General features: G+C 54.4%; 1 protein-coding gene across 1 annotated transcript in view; it reads left to right on the forward strand.

Moving 5' to 3' along the window:
- ABCA13 (ATP binding cassette subfamily A member 13) overlaps nucleotides 1–19101 on the forward strand; it is a 235256-nt gene that overhangs the window by 161805 nt on the left and 54350 nt on the right. The window contains exons 39-43 of the mRNA XM_019652970.1: nucleotides 6679–6733; nucleotides 8113–8290; nucleotides 10313–10428; nucleotides 14671–14827; nucleotides 17178–17431. Of these exons, the coding sequence (XP_019508515.1) occupies nucleotides 6679–6733; nucleotides 8113–8290; nucleotides 10313–10428; nucleotides 14671–14827; nucleotides 17178–17431 (760 nt within the window). The remainder of the gene's footprint in view (nucleotides 1–6678; nucleotides 6734–8112; nucleotides 8291–10312; nucleotides 10429–14670; nucleotides 14828–17177; nucleotides 17432–19101) is intronic.

Below are 19101 nucleotides of genomic sequence, written 5' to 3' on the forward strand. Positions count from 1 at the left end.
CAACCCCAATCCCACTTCTGGGTGTTTATTCAAAGAAACTGAAGTCAGGATCTGGAAGAGGTCCCTGCCCTCCCATGTTCGTTGCAGAATTACTCACAGTTGCCAAGACATGAAGCCACCTAAGTGTCCACCGACAGATGAATGGACCGACACAATGCAGTGTTTACGTTCATGGACCATTCCTGAGCCATAGGAGAAAGAGTGCACGGAGCTGAAGACGGTGTGGATGGACCTGGAGGCCACTGTGTCCCACCAAAGCCCAGCTCAGATGCCACCTCCGTCAGAGCCCTTGTCACCCACGCAGGAGGAGTTAGTGGCTTCTTCTCTTTCCACCTCCCCCCCTCCACCCCCACCCCCACACAGTAGCTTCTAAAATCCATTCACACAGCTGTTTTTAAAAAGCACTACTAGCATAACGAATGTCTTCCAGACACCGTGTTAGGCCATGGAAGCAGCTGGTTCTTCTCATTGCTGTCTACAGCGCGCTTGCTAATAAGAATGTAAACCCTCCATGGAAGGCGTTTCTACTGCTGACGTTGGTGTTTTCTGCAGCGCTTCTCCGTGGGCGGTATCAGCAACGTGCGTTATTCACATAAAGGATGTTTGGCGCCATTATTACGGGTGACTAGTGGATCTCATTACAGCAGTCATGTTCTATGAATTACCCGCAAATACACGTTTTGTAGGAGGAATGCACCGAAAGGGACGACTTGAGTTGGAGCCAAGTTCAGGATCTTGCGCTCATGAGGGATATGGAACAAAAGCACAGATGTGCACTTTTACAGATGACAAATGTACGGAGTCTGGAAACCATAGGAGATGTAGCTGCAATGAGAATACTAAATGCGAAAGCTAATTTTATACACTTATGCATTGCTGAGGGCCAGTGTGCAGAAAGAAAAGCCAGAATATAAATGATAAGAATAATCAAACGAAGACAGATCATTGCAGTGTATTCAGATGCACAGCGTCCTTCTGAAAACCTTTGAGGGGATGTTGGCGGTTGCCCAGCGAGCTCCTTCACACACGGGTGATGCTGACACGGGTCAGCAGCCCCTGCAGTGGTCGCTCAGATGCTGTTCTGAGCACACGTAGCACAAGGGAGGTCAAACCCGACAACAGAGAGTCTGTTGCAATAATGCGGTTTTTACAGTGCGGGCTTCAGAGCCTGTCCGTGCAGAAACGGATCAAGTGGGATCCAGAAAATCGGGACCGTAAATCTCACTCAGCTGCGGGTTACGTTTGGCCTTAGATGAGCCACTGCGTTTCCCTCCCCAGCCCCCTCACTCTCCATATGGCCCCGGCCCCCAGAGTCCCATTTGAACAGGGTTCCTGACCTGGGAGACAGATCACAAGCCCCCCCCCCCCGGATTTGTAAGGGGGGCCTGACTTCTAGAGCCTCCCTGTTTTGAGGAGCCGAGGGCTGTAGGGAGTGTGTGAGCAGCCTGTGCAGCGTGCATTTCCCCCCCCTGCCGCCCTCGCGGAGTCCGGGAAACGGGCTCTCAGGGAGGGGGCACGTCCAGCTGGCTCCCCTGTGCTGTTTCCCTCATTACTCTTGTCCTTGGCAAAACAGGCACCCAGTTCCCTTATTTAAGTTAACTCTATGTCTCGCCCCCTCTTGCAAAATAGAAAAAAATCTCAGCACTGATGTAGAAAACTGTTAGCTTGATTTTGAAATATGTTTAGCCCTGCAGAGCTGCTTCTGCAGAATAACCATGGTTCTGAAAGCATCTGATGTAGCAGTAGCCAAATTGCAATATTAACGTCAAAGCTCGCCCAGCGTCTGTAAAGCGAAAGCCGCCTGGGTTTCCCTGGGTTTCTGTGCCCGCCCCTCAGGCTGCCCTGCTTTGTGGTCAGTGGGCAGCCCACCTGGGTTTGCACTGTGCTGGGGGTCCGTGTGCCTCAAGGACTGCCTCCTTCCCCGCCGGGTCCTCACATCCTCCCTGTCCGTTGTTAGGTGCCATCCTGTGATTGGGCCGTGTCCCCCTGGGATGGAGGGCACCTGGGTGGTGCTTGTTGACTGAATTCTCAGTCCTTGGAAGGAAGAGGGTCAGATCGTTATTTGACCCTTGATGAAACTCGTGGATGTCTGGTGGGCAGATTTCCTCCCCCCAAATGAGAACAGAATCAGGATGTTGTGTGATTCTGTCCGACACGCTGTTGTCATACAAAAGCTGGTGGTACGTGCCTCGTGGGACTCACGTCCCTGAAAGTGATGGAGGACTTTCCTGCTATGTGATGGCCTCTCTTCTTAAGCACTGTGGCCTACGGCCCTTTCTTCTCCATATCTTACTTTTTAGAGAATTTCTTAATTTCATAGCAACGTGGGGATAGTGAAGTGAGAGGTAACGCAGCGGTGGACTTTAAAGAAGTCCCTGGCAACCTTCCTGTCGCCTTGAGCGCGGAGCGGGAGGCTGTGTTCCAGGGCTGTTAGGATCCCCCGTGGGGCCCCAGGAGAGGAACCGCAGAGCATGTGCGCCTCTTCAAACGCTTATATTTAAATATTTACTCTGTAAAATCTCTAAATTGTAGGGACTGGAAAGCCAACGCCAAATGAAAAGCTGTGTCCTCCCTGAATTATTTAGGAGCGAGTGCTGGGAAGGGGGGCTCGCGATTCTCAGACCTGGGCAGGGGCAGGGCCCTCGGAGGCTGCTCGCCCAGGGACCTGCTGTCTCCAAGGCGGGGAGGTGACTGCATCAGCCTCTGTCCCGCCGCCCTGGCGGAGGCCTTCCTTCTGAGTTGGCGTGTGGCTGGCGCCCCTGGGGTTCTCCGTGTGGAGGGAAGGTCTCTGGCGCCCTGTGTGCTCACAGGCCATGTGAGGGGAGAGGTGCAGCCCTGGGGCTGCCTGTGTCGGGAACAGGCCACCCATCCGGGAAATTCGCGGCGTCCCTCTGCTCCTGTTTGGCTTCAGGAAACGGGGGTGTCTGAGCTGGACCACTTCCCACGGCCCCTGTCCTCGTCCCCGTCCCTGAGGAGTCTGCAGTTGTGGGTGCTGCAAGCTGCCTTCTGAAGAAGCACACGCGTGTGTACGAGCTCCCGCAGCACGGAGCTTCCGCCTCAGGTTACGGACCGAGAACACATACCGGGAAACGCCCACAGTGGGGTCTGGCACATCGGGGACGCTCACCGCACACACGCACTGCTGAGAGAGGGGACCCCATGGACTCCCGCCTCCTAGATGAAAACCCTAGAAGAACGACACACATCCAGGACGTGTGCGGAGATGAAGGGTGGTAGATTCATCGCAGGGACAGAGGGTGCAGAAAGCAAATGTCACAGCACTGTTTCCAGTCTTTGTGCCGTGAGTCTAACGGCTTAAAGTAAGAGAAGACATTTGTGCAAACTGATCAAAATACAGATCCAGCCACGGTAGTGTAAGATGTTATTGTTGAACTCAGCACAAGAGCGTCTGAGCTTTTCGCTGCAGAGTGAGCAGCGCAGGGCACTTGACCTCCAGGCTGCTGCCTTCCCACCGTACAGATATGATAAACCCTTGGAAACTCCGGAGCGTGTGCAGAAGGGGGAGCAGGAGACGCTGGGGAGAGAATGGGGGGGCTCCTGGCGCCCAAGGCTGTGCTCCCGATGGAATCCTGACGCGCAGCTCAGAAGCTCTGTCGGAATTTCTGCAAACAGCCTGCGTCCTGAGTGATGCCTGCCATACGACCATGCGCTGATTTCCGTGTCTTGTTGGGCACCGGCCCTTCTCCCTGCTCACAGCACGTACGGACTGAGGACCTGAGAGCCGCCCCTTCCTTCCTGGAAGCCCCTCTGCAGTACAGGGGGGCCTTCCGACCGCGTCATCATCGGGGGGACACGAGACGGGTGTGGGGAGGACAGGGACTCGAAGGACGAGGCAGCACACCTGCAGTCAGTCGTGGGCGTGACAGCCGTGTCCTGAGTGGGGGCAGAGGAGAGTGTGGACGTCGCGCGCCTTACTGTGAAGAGCGTCTGTGTCCAGATAAAGACATGGACTCATGTTTTCCTTTCTGTTTCTTTGTGGAAATCCTCCCGGGCTGCTGGAGGGAGGGCTGATGGTGTTGCGGAGAGGTGAGCTGAGAGGTGGCGCAGGTCAGGGTGGCCCAGGCCCGCTGCTCTGCAGCGGCGATGGTGACAGGACTGGCAGCTCGTGGATGTGTGGGGTGGAGGAGAGGAGAGCAGGACGACTGGCCCACGAGTCCCGTGGGCCGCTCTTGGTCGTGGGCAGGCCGGTGGAGGAGCACGCTGGCTGCTGAGCACAGGCTGTGTTCTGGGTCCGACACACCCCCTGGGTCTGTGGGGTCAGAGGTACAGGAAACACCCACGTCCATCGGGAGACCTGAGAAGACCCAGGGAGTGGAGGGCGCAGCGAGGAGCGAGCCCAGGGCGGGGCTCCGGCCGAGTTTCTTCTGGGAGAGGCGAGGAGTCCCGCCAAGAGAGGCTCTGCTTCCCCCGCTGGGCAACGGCAGAGCCGCTCCAGCACGAACATCTGGCGTTAACGCAGGCACACAGGCAGTGCCCTTCCTTTAGGTGCAGCCATAGAGGGTCCCAGGCCACCCGCACTTTTGTCAGCTGGCTGTCACTTTGAGGGTTCCCACGGCCCCCAGTAACTCAATAGACTGGCTCGCAGACCTCAGGAAAGCGCTCTGCTACGATTCCTGTGAAGGATGTGAGTCAGGAGGACCGGCCACGTTCAGAGACACGTGCGTGGGGCCGGGTCTGGGAGGAGGCCGGTGCCGTGCCCTCGTCCTAGAATGGGCAGGTCACTGGCCGCACGCGTGGACCCCGTCTCCGGGCCTCTCTCCCTCCAGAGGCCAGGTTGGCCCTAAGTTCCAGCCCTCTCACCATGGGCTTTTTCTTATTTTTTGAACCTGCCTTTTGGGACCAACTTTTCTCTCTAGAACATTATAGATTAAGTTCACTTCCTGTGCTCCAGGATGACTCTTTAGCTATCTGAAGATGTTTTCATGCCCCTCCTGCCCCCGGGGTGTATGTGTGTATGTATTTAGGTTAACCAATTCCAATTGTCTTCTGTGTTCCTAAAATAATATAACGTCCAGATCTTTACTCAGCTAACTGTGTTTTCTGCATGTTTTTAATCTAGAATGCTTTTGTTCATGTGTAGAGCCTGGAGCACCGCACAGCACGGCAAGCACCGCCCCCCCCGCCCCCCCACACCCCCAGCTCCCAGGGGACATTTGCCACATCTGTGGGGGTCCCACACTTTATAAGCACGGTCAGAAGTCCCTTAACTCCTGTGCAGCCCTGACAGGGTTTGTGGGTGCTGGGCTGCTCGTCACGTGCACTGCTGCTTGTGAGCCAGCGTGTCAGCCGGAAGGAACGGGGGCTGGCAGACGCTGCAGGGAGACAGACGGGAGACGTCAGGTTCGGGGAAAGAAAGATGCAGGAGAAAGACAGGTGGGCTTATGGGTCCAAACAGGTGAGGGGCCAAGACCACGCAGCTCAGTTATGACGAAATGTGTAGATGAGCATGGGACCAGGAACCCACACAGCAGGCCCTCGGCACACTGGGAGCCTGGAGGAGACATCTGGGCGATATTAATTCATAATCAAAGAAATTGTTCTGGAAAGTTAGGAGGACTTGCCGAATCGCTAGTCCCGTTATTCTTTCCACTGTGACAGAGCTTGCTCAGTGTGGCTGAGCCCACAAAGAAGCAAGAGGCTGGCGTAGCTGGAAAGGGAAGGGGAGCAGGTGGCAGACGGCGGGAAGTCAGGGTGCCTGGTGGCAGAAACGCTGGGTTCTCCGAGCACTGTCTTCTCTCTGCGCTCCATACCTTTTAATTTATTTGTGTTTACTTGCACCCCTATGGTGCTTCTGTAAAGATTAAATGTGCCCTCACCAGGGAAGGCAAAATGCAGATGACAGGCTAATGCAGTGTTGCTGGAGATGGAGCCGGGAAGTTGTGCCCGGTGTGACGGCCGCCACTTGCAGGCCCCACACTTAGTGCCAACATTGCAACAAGCGATCAGCAGAGGGAGAATTGAGCAGCCTCATAGTTGACAATAGATGAAAGACAAGTTGTTGCCTGAAGTTACAGAGTTCTTGTTGATACAGTATTGAGTGGAATGTGCTGGCGTGGAAGAGCACCCCTGTTGGCCATCATGATAAAATCCTTCTAATTGATGTTGATGCCGGTTTCTCCGTGTCAGCTGCTGGCATTGCACTAATGCATGAGCTCAAGAAAGAAAGCAAAGCAGAACAAACAAATCAGAAAACATAACGGAGCTGACGGAGTGGTTCCATCTTCTGCCAGACTCGGTGTGGTCTAGAGGTGGCTTCTGAGGACTGGCCTGGATTCCGTCACATCGTCCCATTTCCATGCTGTTGCTTAGCCTTTCTGAGTCTGATTTCTCACCGTAAAACATGGATGACGTGCTACATGGGCCACAGGGCGCGTCTGAGAACCAGACAGCCGAGGGTGGTCCCTTGTGGGCATGGGCTGGCCGCAGAATACGTGCCGGGTATGTGTCGGTCGGCACGAGGCAATGCCAGCGACAGAGGCCCCAGCACAGAGGGGCTGGGTCGCGGTGAGGCTGCCATTCCTGGGCGCCCGTGGGCCAGCCTGGCGACGCCAGCCGGAGATTCCTCATGGGCACAGGCCTGCGTGGCTTGGAGGTTGGCTGCCCGCTGGCCGTGCGGGTAGAGGGCTCTGGGCTCATATTTCCATTTGTCATTTGCAGGAATAACGCTGTACAGCCACCCGTATGGAGGGGCCTTGCTGAACGAGGACAAGATGTGAGTGGAAGGGATGTGGGAGGATGAGTCCGACCGTGCCAGGACGTCTGTGGGCTGCTTGGGAGGGGCGGATGGATTCCTCTTCCGCGCTTGCCCTGAAGGACGTGGGCACATATAGTTGGTGGCACAAGGCTGGGTGTTCTTTGCAGAGTGCGAGGACAGTGCTTATTCAAAGAGGAGGTGCGCTGACCGAGCTTAAAACGGATGAGCTGGTTCCCGGGGGGTGATCGCCCCGAAGCCCACGGGACCCCCACAGCTTCCGGGTACCTCTTCCGGTTACAGTGCTGAGCAGCGTTCATACAGGGCTGTTTGTCATGGCTCCTTGACAGTGTCTCAGGCAGGACTCCCCCGGGCCCAGGTGGAGCGCTGGGCGGTGATGGCCGGTGCTCCAGGCGTCGGTCCTCATGGTCTCCTGAAAGCCGCAGTGCGTCTGCCTCCCGCCTGCGTCCCCTTCCCCTTCTCCGTCACATGGTCGTCTAACTTTCACTTACAAATCGGTAATAAGTACAGCTATGGTTTATGGATGACCTGTGACCTGCCGACTGGGCCGTAGACACAGACAGGCTGGTTAGTGACGATCGCTCCTGGAGTGTCACGTGGCGGGAAGCACGTGCTGCAGTTTGTCCCACGTTCACGCCCTGACCTCCGGGGTACTCCTGGTGGTCCTGCCGGCTGCCCAGGTTCTGGGTGGAGGCTCATTGGTGTCTGTCCTAAAACAAGGTGTGGTGGGAGGAAGGTGTGGACGGTTTGGGACGTGTCCCTTCGTCACACCGGCCGCCTGATGGGCCACCTGTGCCCTGGGCCCTCCTGAAGGGCCGTGACTAACTGGAGAGGTGTCAGCCATGACCCAGTGAAAACGCTGTGGAAAGTGTGCAGCGTGTATCGTCACAGAGCACCTCAGCCTGTCAGAAATCTTCTCGGTATGTGGAGACAGTAAATTCAAAGGTGGGCAACGGGCTGTGGCCCTGGAACTGATGCCGCCCCGCCTCCCTGGTGGCCACGCTGTCCAGCAGGATGGGCCCAAGCCAGGCAAAGGCCACAGCCCACCGCAGTGCCCACTCTGTGGATGGATGTCTTCCATTTTATTTGGAAGTCGGGTTCAAGGGTCCAGAGGAAGCTTTGAGAGAGGCAGACTTGGAAATGCCCCTCACCTTAGCGATCCTCAGTTACGTTTTCTGTAAGCGGGGACAGTAATCCATTGCCTCAGAGGGTCCTTGAGGGGCTTAACGAGAGACAGGGCTGGGCGCTCGGCCAGCACCCTGGGCCGGGTCTCCGTCCCTCACGCGTGGTCTTCACGTCTGTTGCCCATTGCTGGCTCTTACGACCAGGAGGAGGCCGTGTCCTTCACCTCCCTCTGATGAGCTTCTGTCTGCCTGCAGCCTGGAGAGCATCCGCCAGTGTGGCGTCGCCCTCTGCATGGTCCTGGGCTTCTCCGTCCTGTCTGCGTCCATCGCAAGCTCCGTGGTGAGGGACCGGGTGACCGGGGCCAAGCGGCTGCAGCACATAAGCGGCCTGGGCTACAGAACGTACTGGTTCACGAACTTCCTGTATGACATGGTAGGATTCTGGGGAGACGCCCTGCGTGCCCCACGCCGGGATCTGTGTGTGTGTGTGTGTGTGTGTGTGTGGGGTGGTGGTGGTGGTGTTTTTTTTGGAGGGGGTGTTGTGGTGGACGTGTCCACCTGTGCACGGAAGAAAGGATCATTTTAGTGGCAGTGTGTTTCCTGTTAAGCCGCCTTTCCATCTGTCCTTTGGGGTGGCTTCGTAAGAAAGCAGGCTGACGGACACAGCTGGAGACCTGGGAGGTCAGAGACCTGCACAGAAGTGCAGCTTCTTACCAGGAACATGAGGAGAGAGAATCACCTTAAATGCACTCTCTTCAGGGGGGTGGGAGGTGAGAGAGAGGTCATTCCCCGTGACCTGCTGCCTAAAGCCACCCCCACTGTGAGCAGAGCCTCATGTCCTGATGGCGCAGCAGCCTTGGCATGTCCCCTGTGAGTCCAGCTGTCCGTGGAAGCTTCCAGACCCCTGTCTCCAGCCCTTTGGAGGACAGCAGTGTGGTGGTGTTTGTTCCCTAGAATTGAAGACATTTAACTGGAATACAAAGCACATGTTCAATGGTAAACACCTCCTTTCATTGTCACTTAGAGTTGTCCTTTCTGTGGTACAGTGACATCCTTGTCCTTGTACACATGACTCCTGTGTCACAGAGCACCTGACTTCAGCCTGCAGAAGGCGGGAAGGGCCCGACCCTCACCGAGCACCCGCCATGCGCCAGGGCCACACTAGCCGCCCAGAATCCCATGTCGTGTGTGCTCCTGGGCGCTGGCTGTGAGTTCAGCTGACACTTAGGAACACGTAACCTGGGTGTGTTTGGTCTCTGTGGGCCACAGCTGCGTGGCCTCAGCCTACAGGAAGTCCTTAGTGTGGACAGGTCCCCAAACCTTCACCTGGGGTGCTGGGTGACAGGGACGTTCCCAGCCTGTCCTCACGTTTCTGTCCACTAGGTCTGGGTGGGACTGAGTGTGCACGTTGTCAGCCCCCGAGGAGATCTGTGAAGCCCCGCCGAGACTGAGAAAGTCTGGGCCTCAGCCGTCTTCCCTGGAGGGCCCTCTTGAGTCAGGAGAGGCAGCGACTCGCCTGAGCTCCTCCGTCCCGCAGTGCAGGGCCAGCTCTGTCCCAGGGCGCACGCCGCTCCTGGCTGCTCCCTGTGCCGCGTGCCATTGAGCGATGTGCAGTGCCCACGGCTTTCCCTGAGAAAAGTGGGGAGGGACACCCCAAGACAGGATAGGAGCTCGCAAGGAGGGCCACGCACCCAGGACACCAGGGGTCCCAGAGTAGCCCCTCTTCTCTGCAGGCCTCGGATTGTCACCCCTTTACCCCTCCTGCCAAATGGCTCTCCTTCATGCTGTGGGGCCAGCGCAGGGAGGGTCTTCCTGGTTGATGGTTTCCTCGCCTTCAGCCCATCGCTCCCTCTCTGTGCCGTCTAGTCAGTCATTTAGCAGGTGGACTGGAGGCTCTGCCGAGGTCCCGGTCTGTCCTGGAGGAGATGGCTCTGGGTGGCTGTGCTCGTTTGCCGGGGCTGAGGGCAGTGACAGAATCAGCCCGGGGATGGCCAGCAGGCACTCACCTCTCACCTCCTGGAGGCCGGAGTCCAAGGTCAAGGTGTCAGCAGGGCGCAGTCCTCCCCAGGCCCGTCCCCTGGGTATGTAGACGTGCCCTCCCTGTGTCCTCACGTGGTTGTCCCTCTATGCACGTCTGTGTCCTTATCTCATCTTATAAGGACCCCAGTCACATAGAGTTAGGGTCAAGCGTATGTCCTCAGTTTACCGTCATCTCCCTCCTAAAGGCCCCACCTCAAAATCAGTCACATTCTCAGGCCCTGGGCTTCACCGGGTGCATTTGGGGCTTAAGTTAGCCCTGAACTGTGACTCCCCAGGGCTGATTCCACTGCTGCAAAACGTGTGATGCACAAAATAGGAAACATATTCAAACAGAAGCTGAAATGCAAACTTGAGAGTGGGCGGACGGCGACCCCCAGCTGTGTGGTGTAACAGGCCCCCCCTTTTGTCTCCTCAGCTCTTTTACTTGGTTTCTGTGGGCCTGTGTGTCGCCGTTATCGTGGCCTTCCAGCTGACAGCTTTCACTTTCCGCGAGAACTTGGCAGCCACGGCGCTCCTGCTGGCGCTTTTCGGGTATGTGACAAGAAGCGCGGCCGCAGAATTACGGCTTGTTTTCTGCAAGAGAACACTCCCGGGATGGCTCGGAGCCTGCTGTCGGCTCCATGATTTCCTCTCTTCTCAAGCAATTATGTTCCTTCTCCAAGAGACGCTGTGCAGATAAGCTGGGGCACGATCTGAAAACCCGGGGAGGAGGGGCGGGGGCCACGCCGGGAGGGAGGCGGCCCTGGCCAGGCTCCGACAGGCCTCCAGCTGTTTGACAGACGCGCGCTCTTGGAAGCAGACACGCTGTTATTCTCTCTCACATTAATCGGGGCTCAGGTATGTCATCCAGCGAGCTCTGAAATTGCCTTTGCAGAGGGCTTTTCTGGAAGCCCCACGTCTGGCGTGTGTCCCCTCTCCGACGATTTCAGTCGTTTGCAGATGTTTTCTCTGACTTTCATCACTTTTGATCTCAGAGGAAAACAGCAAAGTCACCTTGTAAGTTTGTCATTTATACGCACTGACCAGCATCATGGCAAGTGACCTCCGCGTCACACCTCCCCGTGGCCGCTCATGTGCTGTGCATGCAGGTCTGTGTCCGGGCCAAGCGTGGGAGACATACTTACTTGCTTGTAGAAGGGGAAAGAATTAACATGCTAATTTATTATTTTTCATGGCCATGTTTTTAAAAAAACAGATCAGCTGCTTTTATTCATGCTAAAGATTACAAGTAAAATGAATTTTACACAAACCCATCACATCAGTCACCCAGGTATTCAAAACAATTAGGGGACAGAGTTTAACTGAAACAAGTATGTATGATTATTAGATGGATTGGTGCATTGGTGGATGGGTGGAGAGGAAGGGAGAGAGCGAGCATCTGGAAATACTAACGTTGCCACTCACTAACTCTGGCCGTGGAATTGTCTCTGAGTTCAGTTTCTTTTCTCCAGCTCTGTTGCTGTGAAGATTGTATTAGAGAGCCATGCACACCTCATGCGCAGTGACTGGCGAAAGTTCCCAGTAAATTAGTTTGGCTGTTACTGTTGGACTCGTCTTACCTAGAGGGTATCGTGTGTGAAGCTATGCAGCACGCCTCCAGAGAGACATGTTTAGCATCCGTCGTGCATGTGAAGCCTGCATGTGAGGGTTCTGGCTCCGAGGCAGTGCTACGGCCTCAGTGCATTGACCCAGTTGGCGGCAGCGCTGTCCTGGCTCCGTCCAGCGTGAGCGCGATGGGCTGTGCCGCACAGCGTCTTTGAACTCCAGGGTTGCAGATTTCAAACATAAAGGCAACGCAGACAAAATCAAATGGTTAGACGCTCCTAAGGAACACGCTTTTAGGAGTTTCCGTTCACCTTGGTTTGCTTGCACACACACCTTTAAGAGTCTGAATTATGCTAAGAATCCTCCCACGTGCATGACTACAGCATTTCCCCATAGTTTCGGGAGGTTCACAGATCTCCTGAAGGGGCGACAAGCTCGGGAGGCAATCTCAGGTTACAGGGACCAGAGCACCTGGAAAGGTGAAGGCCGCGTTGGAGGTCAGGCTGATGTAGGGAGAAGAGCCACCGGCAGGCCAGGATCGGGGTGACGTCAGGGGGGCTGCGGACTAGACCAGGTTTGAATGGTAGTTCTTCATTGGAGTGAGCCGGGCTCGGACCTGGAACCTGTGGCCACCCCCCCATAAGAGGAGGAGGGCCCCGTGCAGAGCCACCATGTCCTGTGCATCCTGGCTTACTCCTCTTGTCCCCACATGGACCCAGAGGTGCAGGGTGCCGAGTAACAATCTCAGGAAGGCTGAACCCCAAGAACATGACTGGGCATTAAATGGGGCTATTTAACAGTTTCAAAACTGAAAAAGTTAGTGTCTCATAAGAGACAATTTTCTTTTTTTTCTCTCTTTCTCTGTAGTAAGGGAAATTTAATTTTTGAACTGGGGTGCATGGGGAATTAGCATCAAAAAGAAGAAAATAATGCCTAAAAATATCAGAAAGAGAAAAGAATCTAGCTCATATAAAATCGAACCCCTAAAACATACGTGGTGCGTACTTAGCACCTACGGACGTGCAGATGAGGTCACTGGACCCTGTCTGGCATCTTGGAGAATTCATGCAGTGTGAGAAGGGGGCCTTATTTTCAAACAGAGGAAAACCCATACGTTCCCAAAAATCACGAACAATATGCCAATATCCAGCGAATTCTAAAATCATTAAAAAGATATTATGTTTTTATAAGAGTGGAGATTGTTAAAAGCTACCACAGCTTTCACTAAAATATAAAATGTGATCTATAAACCAATTTAATTGTTTTCTTTAAAAAAAAAGACCTTAAGACTAGAGCTGCCAATATGTTGATTTGAACCAAGTGCTTGAAAAGTACCTAAACGTGTGGTAAAAATAGTGATGGGTGCTTCGCTGCTTAAAACCACATTCAAAGATGGACCGTTGACGTAGCAGGAGCCCTCCAGATGCATCACTGTGGTCTGCGTCTTTGTCCCTTTGTACTGAAATAATGCTCGACCTACCCTCAGACACTTAAAGGACATGACCCAATGCAGAAACCTTCTGTGACGATAACCACGCCCACACTCTAATGACCTCAGCGGAGTGAAACCAGTGGTGTGGCCCTAACTGTCCCCCACATGCAGCCGCGGTGTCTGGGCTCCCTCGCAGGACAGGGGCTGCTCTCCGGGAAGGGACGTGCTGATCTGAGAGGGGGATGACCTTGCTGGGCTTTGTGCCAGACCAGCCACATCGGATGCTCTGTGAGCTGTTGGTGCCCAAACGGCCCTGACACCAGGTTGCAGCGCTGAGCGGAGCGCTGGCTGGGCACCGTGATTTAAAAGGAACCGGAGACCTGGTTCTTCCTATCGGAGGCTTTCGAAGACCAGCACGGTTATCTGCAGTTGTGATCGGGCTGTCGCTAGAAAGGCAAAGCCGCGCGTCACAGGTCATTCCGTGTAGCGTTTGGACCAGGAGGGATGCAGAGATCTCCAACTTACAGACCTTCGGGGGGAGGGGCCTTTGGTTCACTGTAAGAAGGAGTTTACAGCAGGTCCAGCCCCTCCAAACATTTGGTCAGAACCTCCTAACACTTAGATTTCAGTTACAAAAAGTACTTGCCATACTGTTGTTTGCTTGTAGCCACATGAGAGAGGGTGGCACTTGATTTGTGCCCAGAAGGGACAGTAAAGTTGAGAGAGTTGGGGGTGCAGAGTACGTGAGAACATGGGGGCTCGACCCCTCTCTGTGGTGCTTTATTTCAGACAGACATGTTGACAGCTGAGAGCACCAGGAAGCCACGACTTGCCTCTTTGGTACTTAATTTCAACTGAGTTGTTAATGAGAGTTTCATTATTTGGCACAGCAACTATTGGGTGTTGCAACGAAAAACATAGAAAAAATACGTCATGACTTTCCCGACAACCCAATATTTAAGAACGATTGCTCCACTGAGCTCACCTCCAGGCGGAACTACTAAGCCAGCCTAACGAACAGTGACAAATCCAGCGGAAGTGGGCAGAGAGCATGTGGGGACATATGGGCCACTTGTGACCTAGATGAAGTCCCGTGTCCTTTGTAGGACCGGGTTTTGGGGCAGAGAGAAGCTGAATGAATTGAGTCACGAATGAAACCTGGCTCGAGGACATAGAGAAGGAAAGGAGCGAGATCTCCATGTGGGGACATGGCGGGTGTTCCCTTAGATCTTGATGTCATCAGAAACATGCAGGGCGCCCCTTTACCCAGCTTTGGGGAGACGAAGTGAATCCCATTTGCAGCTTCACGTGCGCCTCAGCCGTAGACCCCCCCTCCAGGTACCTGCCTCGTTAACCCCTGTGTCCCAGGTGGTCAGACGGAGTGTGAGAAGCAGGGAACGCGAGGTGCCACCCGCGTGGTGCCCCGCACGCTCTGGAAAGGAAGCTTTCCGTTTTTGTCTTCATGCGTTGTTCTCACAGAGCTCTGCAGCCATGTTCTGATAGCGTGTGGTCCTCAGAAACAAACAGCTGTTATTCCTGCTTCACTGCTGTGGTCGGAGCTGGGGCACAGGCCGGGCACGCCCGCCCCTTAGGGGAGGAGCCCAGGGGGAGGTCAGCTGCAAGTCCAGTCCTATAGGCGCCGTGACCCAGGTTTTGACCTTCCCCAGTGCTGCAGGGTCCCCAGAAAGCTGTTGGCTAAGCGAGGAAACGTGGGTGGGCCTAAAACCTCATCTGTGATTCAGGCTTCATACGAATCACTGTTACAGGAAATAAGCGTGTTTTCACCCGACTTGCAGATACGCCACTCTCCCGTGGATGTACCTGATGTCCAGGGTCTTCTCCAGTTCGGACGTAGCTTTCATCACTTACGTCTCGGTGAACTTCATCTTCGGCCTGTGCACCATGCTGATGACCACCATGCCCCGCCTCCTGGCCATTGTCTCCAGAGCTCAGGTCAGTGACCCCGCGCCGCCGCGCCGAGGCCTCAGTGAGAGGGGGTCGACAGGCCTCGTCTGCTGCTTTTCGAACTGAGATTGAAGGGAAACGTACTAGTATCCACTGTCTTTAACCTCCAGAAAGACAAATCGACTCTCCTTAACAAAAGCATCTGTGCCATCATGGGAGCCATGCCTAGGCTGGTGACAGCTGACAAAGATGTGCAGTTTCCTTAATCACCAGTTGCAGAGTTAAAGGCTGTAATGTTCCATTGCTTCCACCTTATAACTAGTAAGAGAAAATCCTTTCGTGCGCTGCCTTATCGGATCCAGGGACATAGTTTTCTGAAAAGTAGGATTAATAAGCCGCTTTAGGACTGATTGAAATCTGTAAAGAATGCTATCAGTCAAGACAAGAGCTAAAGGAAAATAAAATGGCTCTCACGTTTTCCCATGTCTGTCTATATGCAAAAGACAGTAAGCCGTAACGTAACAACACACGCTGCTAAAGGCTTCATTGGATCTTTCTCTTGCCCCCAGATCACATTATTTAAGACTACACTTATATGATCAGGTTCTAAGTTTGCATCATGAGGGAAAACTGGACCCCATCTATTATGAAACACGAAACCGACCATTTGTGGGTATCATCTTAATATTTATGATGTGACACGTAAGTGTGTGTATTGTATGTACACATTATGATGATTTTGCTCCCATGTTACACGGGTTGGGTGGTACTGGCTTTCGTACCGATACTGCTGCTTAGACCCATCACTGAAGTTGAACTTACGGAGAGAAAGGCTGTGTGATGTGAGCCGCTTCCCTGCGACCCTCTGCGCTTCCGTGCTGGCGGTGGTTAGCGTGGGCTTTCTGGGCTAAGAAGCCACGCTGAGTGTAACGGTCAGGAGTGGGCCGCGTCTCAGTGCATCTGCTACACAGGCTGTGTCCCTGCTGGGGGACCTCATGCTCGGGGCCAGATCCGGGGGTCGGGTGCTGGCCCCATGTCGCTGTGGCCTGGACACAGGCCTCGGGCCCAGGAGACTGTGTCCCCTTACTGGTAACAGTGTATTTCCCAGCACCCTGTACATTGGTTGAGAGAATGAAATGCAAAAAGGTTCAGTACAACCGGAGACGCAGGGTATTGTGCAGAAAGCACTTGGTGGACAGCGATTAACATTGAGTAGTTTTAATCTCATTATGGAATAAAACTAGTCTTCATAAAGCACCAGGTGCTACAGACAAGAATGAAGTCTATGGGAGGTGCTGAATCTTTACATAGATTCAATTTAAAGATTATATTGTTAAACATACAGCCTGTCTTTTTGTGCTGCTCTATTTTCTCTCGATGACATAGTGTTTGATCTCTTCTGGCTCCTCCCTTATTCATCGTCCTTGTGACGGCAGTTCATTCTAACAGGCTTAACGGTGACAGCGACATAGGTTTGGCGCTCACTATACACTAAGTACTAACTGGACTTTCTACACGTTATTTACATGCTCCCAGCCCCAGCGGCTAGTATTGCCCACTCATTTAAAACTAATGTCACCTGTGCCTATTCTGTTCCCCACGTGCCTTAGCCTGGGCTGCTGACACAGCACCACAGACCGGGCGCCCTAAACAGCAGCCATGTTTCTCGCCGTTCTGGGGGCTGGAAGGCCAAGACTAAGGTGCCCGTAGGCCCAGGTGAGGCCTCTCTTCCTGGCTTGCACGTGGCCACCTTCTCACCGTGTCCTCACGTAACAGGGAGACAGGGAGCTCTGATGTCTGTTCCTGCTCTCCGAAAGGACGCTCATCCCACCATGGCCCTCCCTCATGCCTTTATCTAAACCTACTCACCTCCCAATATCCACATAGGAATTTTAGGGCCACAGGTATCCAGTCCATAACATTCCACCCCTGACTCCCCCAAATTCTTGTCTTTCTCACATGAAAAATGCATTCATTCCACCCGACAGCCCCAAAAGTCTTAGCTCATTTCAGCATCAACTGTGAAGTCCAAAGTTTCATGGGAACCTCACCTAAATCAGGTCGGGGTACCTGAAGTGTGATCCACCTGAGGCAGAATCCCTCTCGGCTGTGAACCTGTGAAGCAGACGAGCCATGTTCTCCCAAGTGCGAGGTGGGACAGGCATGGGACAGGCGCCCTGTTCCATAGAGAGACGTCGGAAGGATGGCCGGTGAGGGGACCCCAGCAGGGCCCAGCTCCGAGAAGAGCTCACGGCTGCGCAGTCAAAGGGCCCCTTTGGTTTGCTGCTCTCAGGCCTGTCATCGAGCGGCTGGGCCTGGGAGGATCTGGGACACAGGGACGCAGCGGGACATGGAGTTGGGAGGGGCGTCTCAGCTGACTCCTGTCCTCTTCCCACAGAATCTACAGGACATCTACGACGTGCTCAGGTGGGCCTTCACTGTGTTCCCTCAGTTCTGCCTGGGCCAGGGCCTGATCGAGCTCTGCTACAACCAGATCCAGTACGACCTGACCCACACCTTCGGCGTCGACCCCTACGTGAGTCCCTTTGAGATGAGCTTCCTGGGCTGGATTTTCGTGCAGCTGGCCTTGCAAGGCTCGGCTGTCCTCCTCCTGAGGGTCCTGCTGCACTGGGACCTGCTGCAGGGGTGCAGGTAGGTCCTGGAGTGGCGCCGACTCCCGAGTGAGGAGGGGGAGGGGGGAGACTCCATCTTGGAGGCTCGGAGAGCTGCGTGTGATGGTGCTCGCGGCTCTCCCGGGCTAGGCTCGGTGTCGCTCTTGGCTTTCTGTCATCGACGGGTGAGTCGTGGACACGAGGGACAAGGTCATAAGATGAGGCGCCAACCTGCGAGATAATTGTTCCAGCTACTTAAGTGCCCCAATGAGGTTTCCCTTTCACTGTGATGGAAGCACCAGAGGTGGATTTGGATGATAACGTCATTTCATGTTTGGGGTGAAATGGCTTCACCCCTAGAAGCAGGAATTGCGTGGAAACCCAGTGCCGACACCCCCTGGTCCTCGCAGACCCTGTTGTGTTGTCACCGGCTTCTCTCTGTCAGGTGAGGACGAGCGTCGGTAGCACGACGGTCTGTGTGTGAATATAGATCACCGTGTGCTCTCTGCGTGCGGGTGCGTGTGTGCAGCACACACATCCCTCGTCGTCCAGGAAGGACGCAGGTGCCTTGCACGGAGGCCTGAAATGTCAGCCAGCTCGGTTAAGTGGACAGGGAAGGAGTGCGCTTTCTTGTGTAGCGTCCATGGCGGTCCCTCCAGGACCCGTGTGGCCTGAATCCGTCGACTGGTTCTTTCCAAGCGAGGGAACCTCTATGGAGAAATTTCTAATTAGGACCATGTCACTGGAGAACCTACTAAAAAGATACACTATTGATATTTTTTGTAGACCCCCTTAGAGAATTGTCTGCTTTCAGTCATTTTATAATCTGTTTCCTCGGCGTGTGGTGCTGGACCCCGCAGGTGGGTGCCTAATTACTAGTTAAAAGCAGGGCACGGAAGGAGGGGTGTCTCATGCTGCATGATGCTGGTGTCACTCCCCGGCAGCCACTTTAACCTGCTAAAGTGGAGAGAATGGGCCACACTCACTCTGGGAGGGATTTCGGTATCTGACTGAGATTGGAATAGAATCCTGAGGGCCTTGGAAATAATTGATTCTGAGATTGGCCCTCCCTAGTTGAATATTTTAAAACTGCTGTAGAATCCCGTGGGGCAGACCTCAGGGGGCTCCGTTCTCCTGCAGCATTAAAGGATTTTCTTTTGGGAGAAGACTGCCTTTAACTTGTGTTACCTTTGCTTTGTAGAGTATAAGTTAAGCTGGATTCTAAAGTAACATCTTCGTACCCACGGCAAATAGTCAGTATTTGTTGTTCTTTGTCAACGTGAAGGTTACAGAGTGTGGAGAGTTAATCTAATTTAGACGCTGGTTGTCTCTCGCTCCCTTACGTATGACTGTCACCGTGACGGTGTCACCAGGTCAGTTTCTTCTTACCGTCCACCAAACGAGGCTGCTGACCGTTGCCTGAAGGATGAAATCCAAGGTGCGTGACCAGCCCCTCAGGTCGGGCACCTCACACCCTGGGAAGCTCTCAGTGATGCTTCCGCCATCCGGAGCTGACGTCGGCACCTGGTCACCTGCTTGGCCTGCTCCTCTCCCAGCGTCTCCTCCTGCCCCCTCGCTGCCCGCCGGGTCCGGCTGTTTCCATGACAGCCCGTCTTTCCACGGCGGGCTGTGTCGGCGTTGGTTGGTAGTGTGTATATGTTACTTGCTCGGCTTGGCTGTAAGTTCGCTCTGCGGGAACTAGTGTCCGCT

This window comes from Hipposideros armiger, unplaced genomic scaffold, assembly GCF_001890085.2.
Source record: "Hipposideros armiger isolate ML-2016 unplaced genomic scaffold, ASM189008v1 scaffold_191, whole genome shotgun sequence".
Lineage (NCBI taxonomy): Eukaryota > Metazoa > Chordata > Mammalia > Chiroptera > Hipposideridae > Hipposideros > Hipposideros armiger.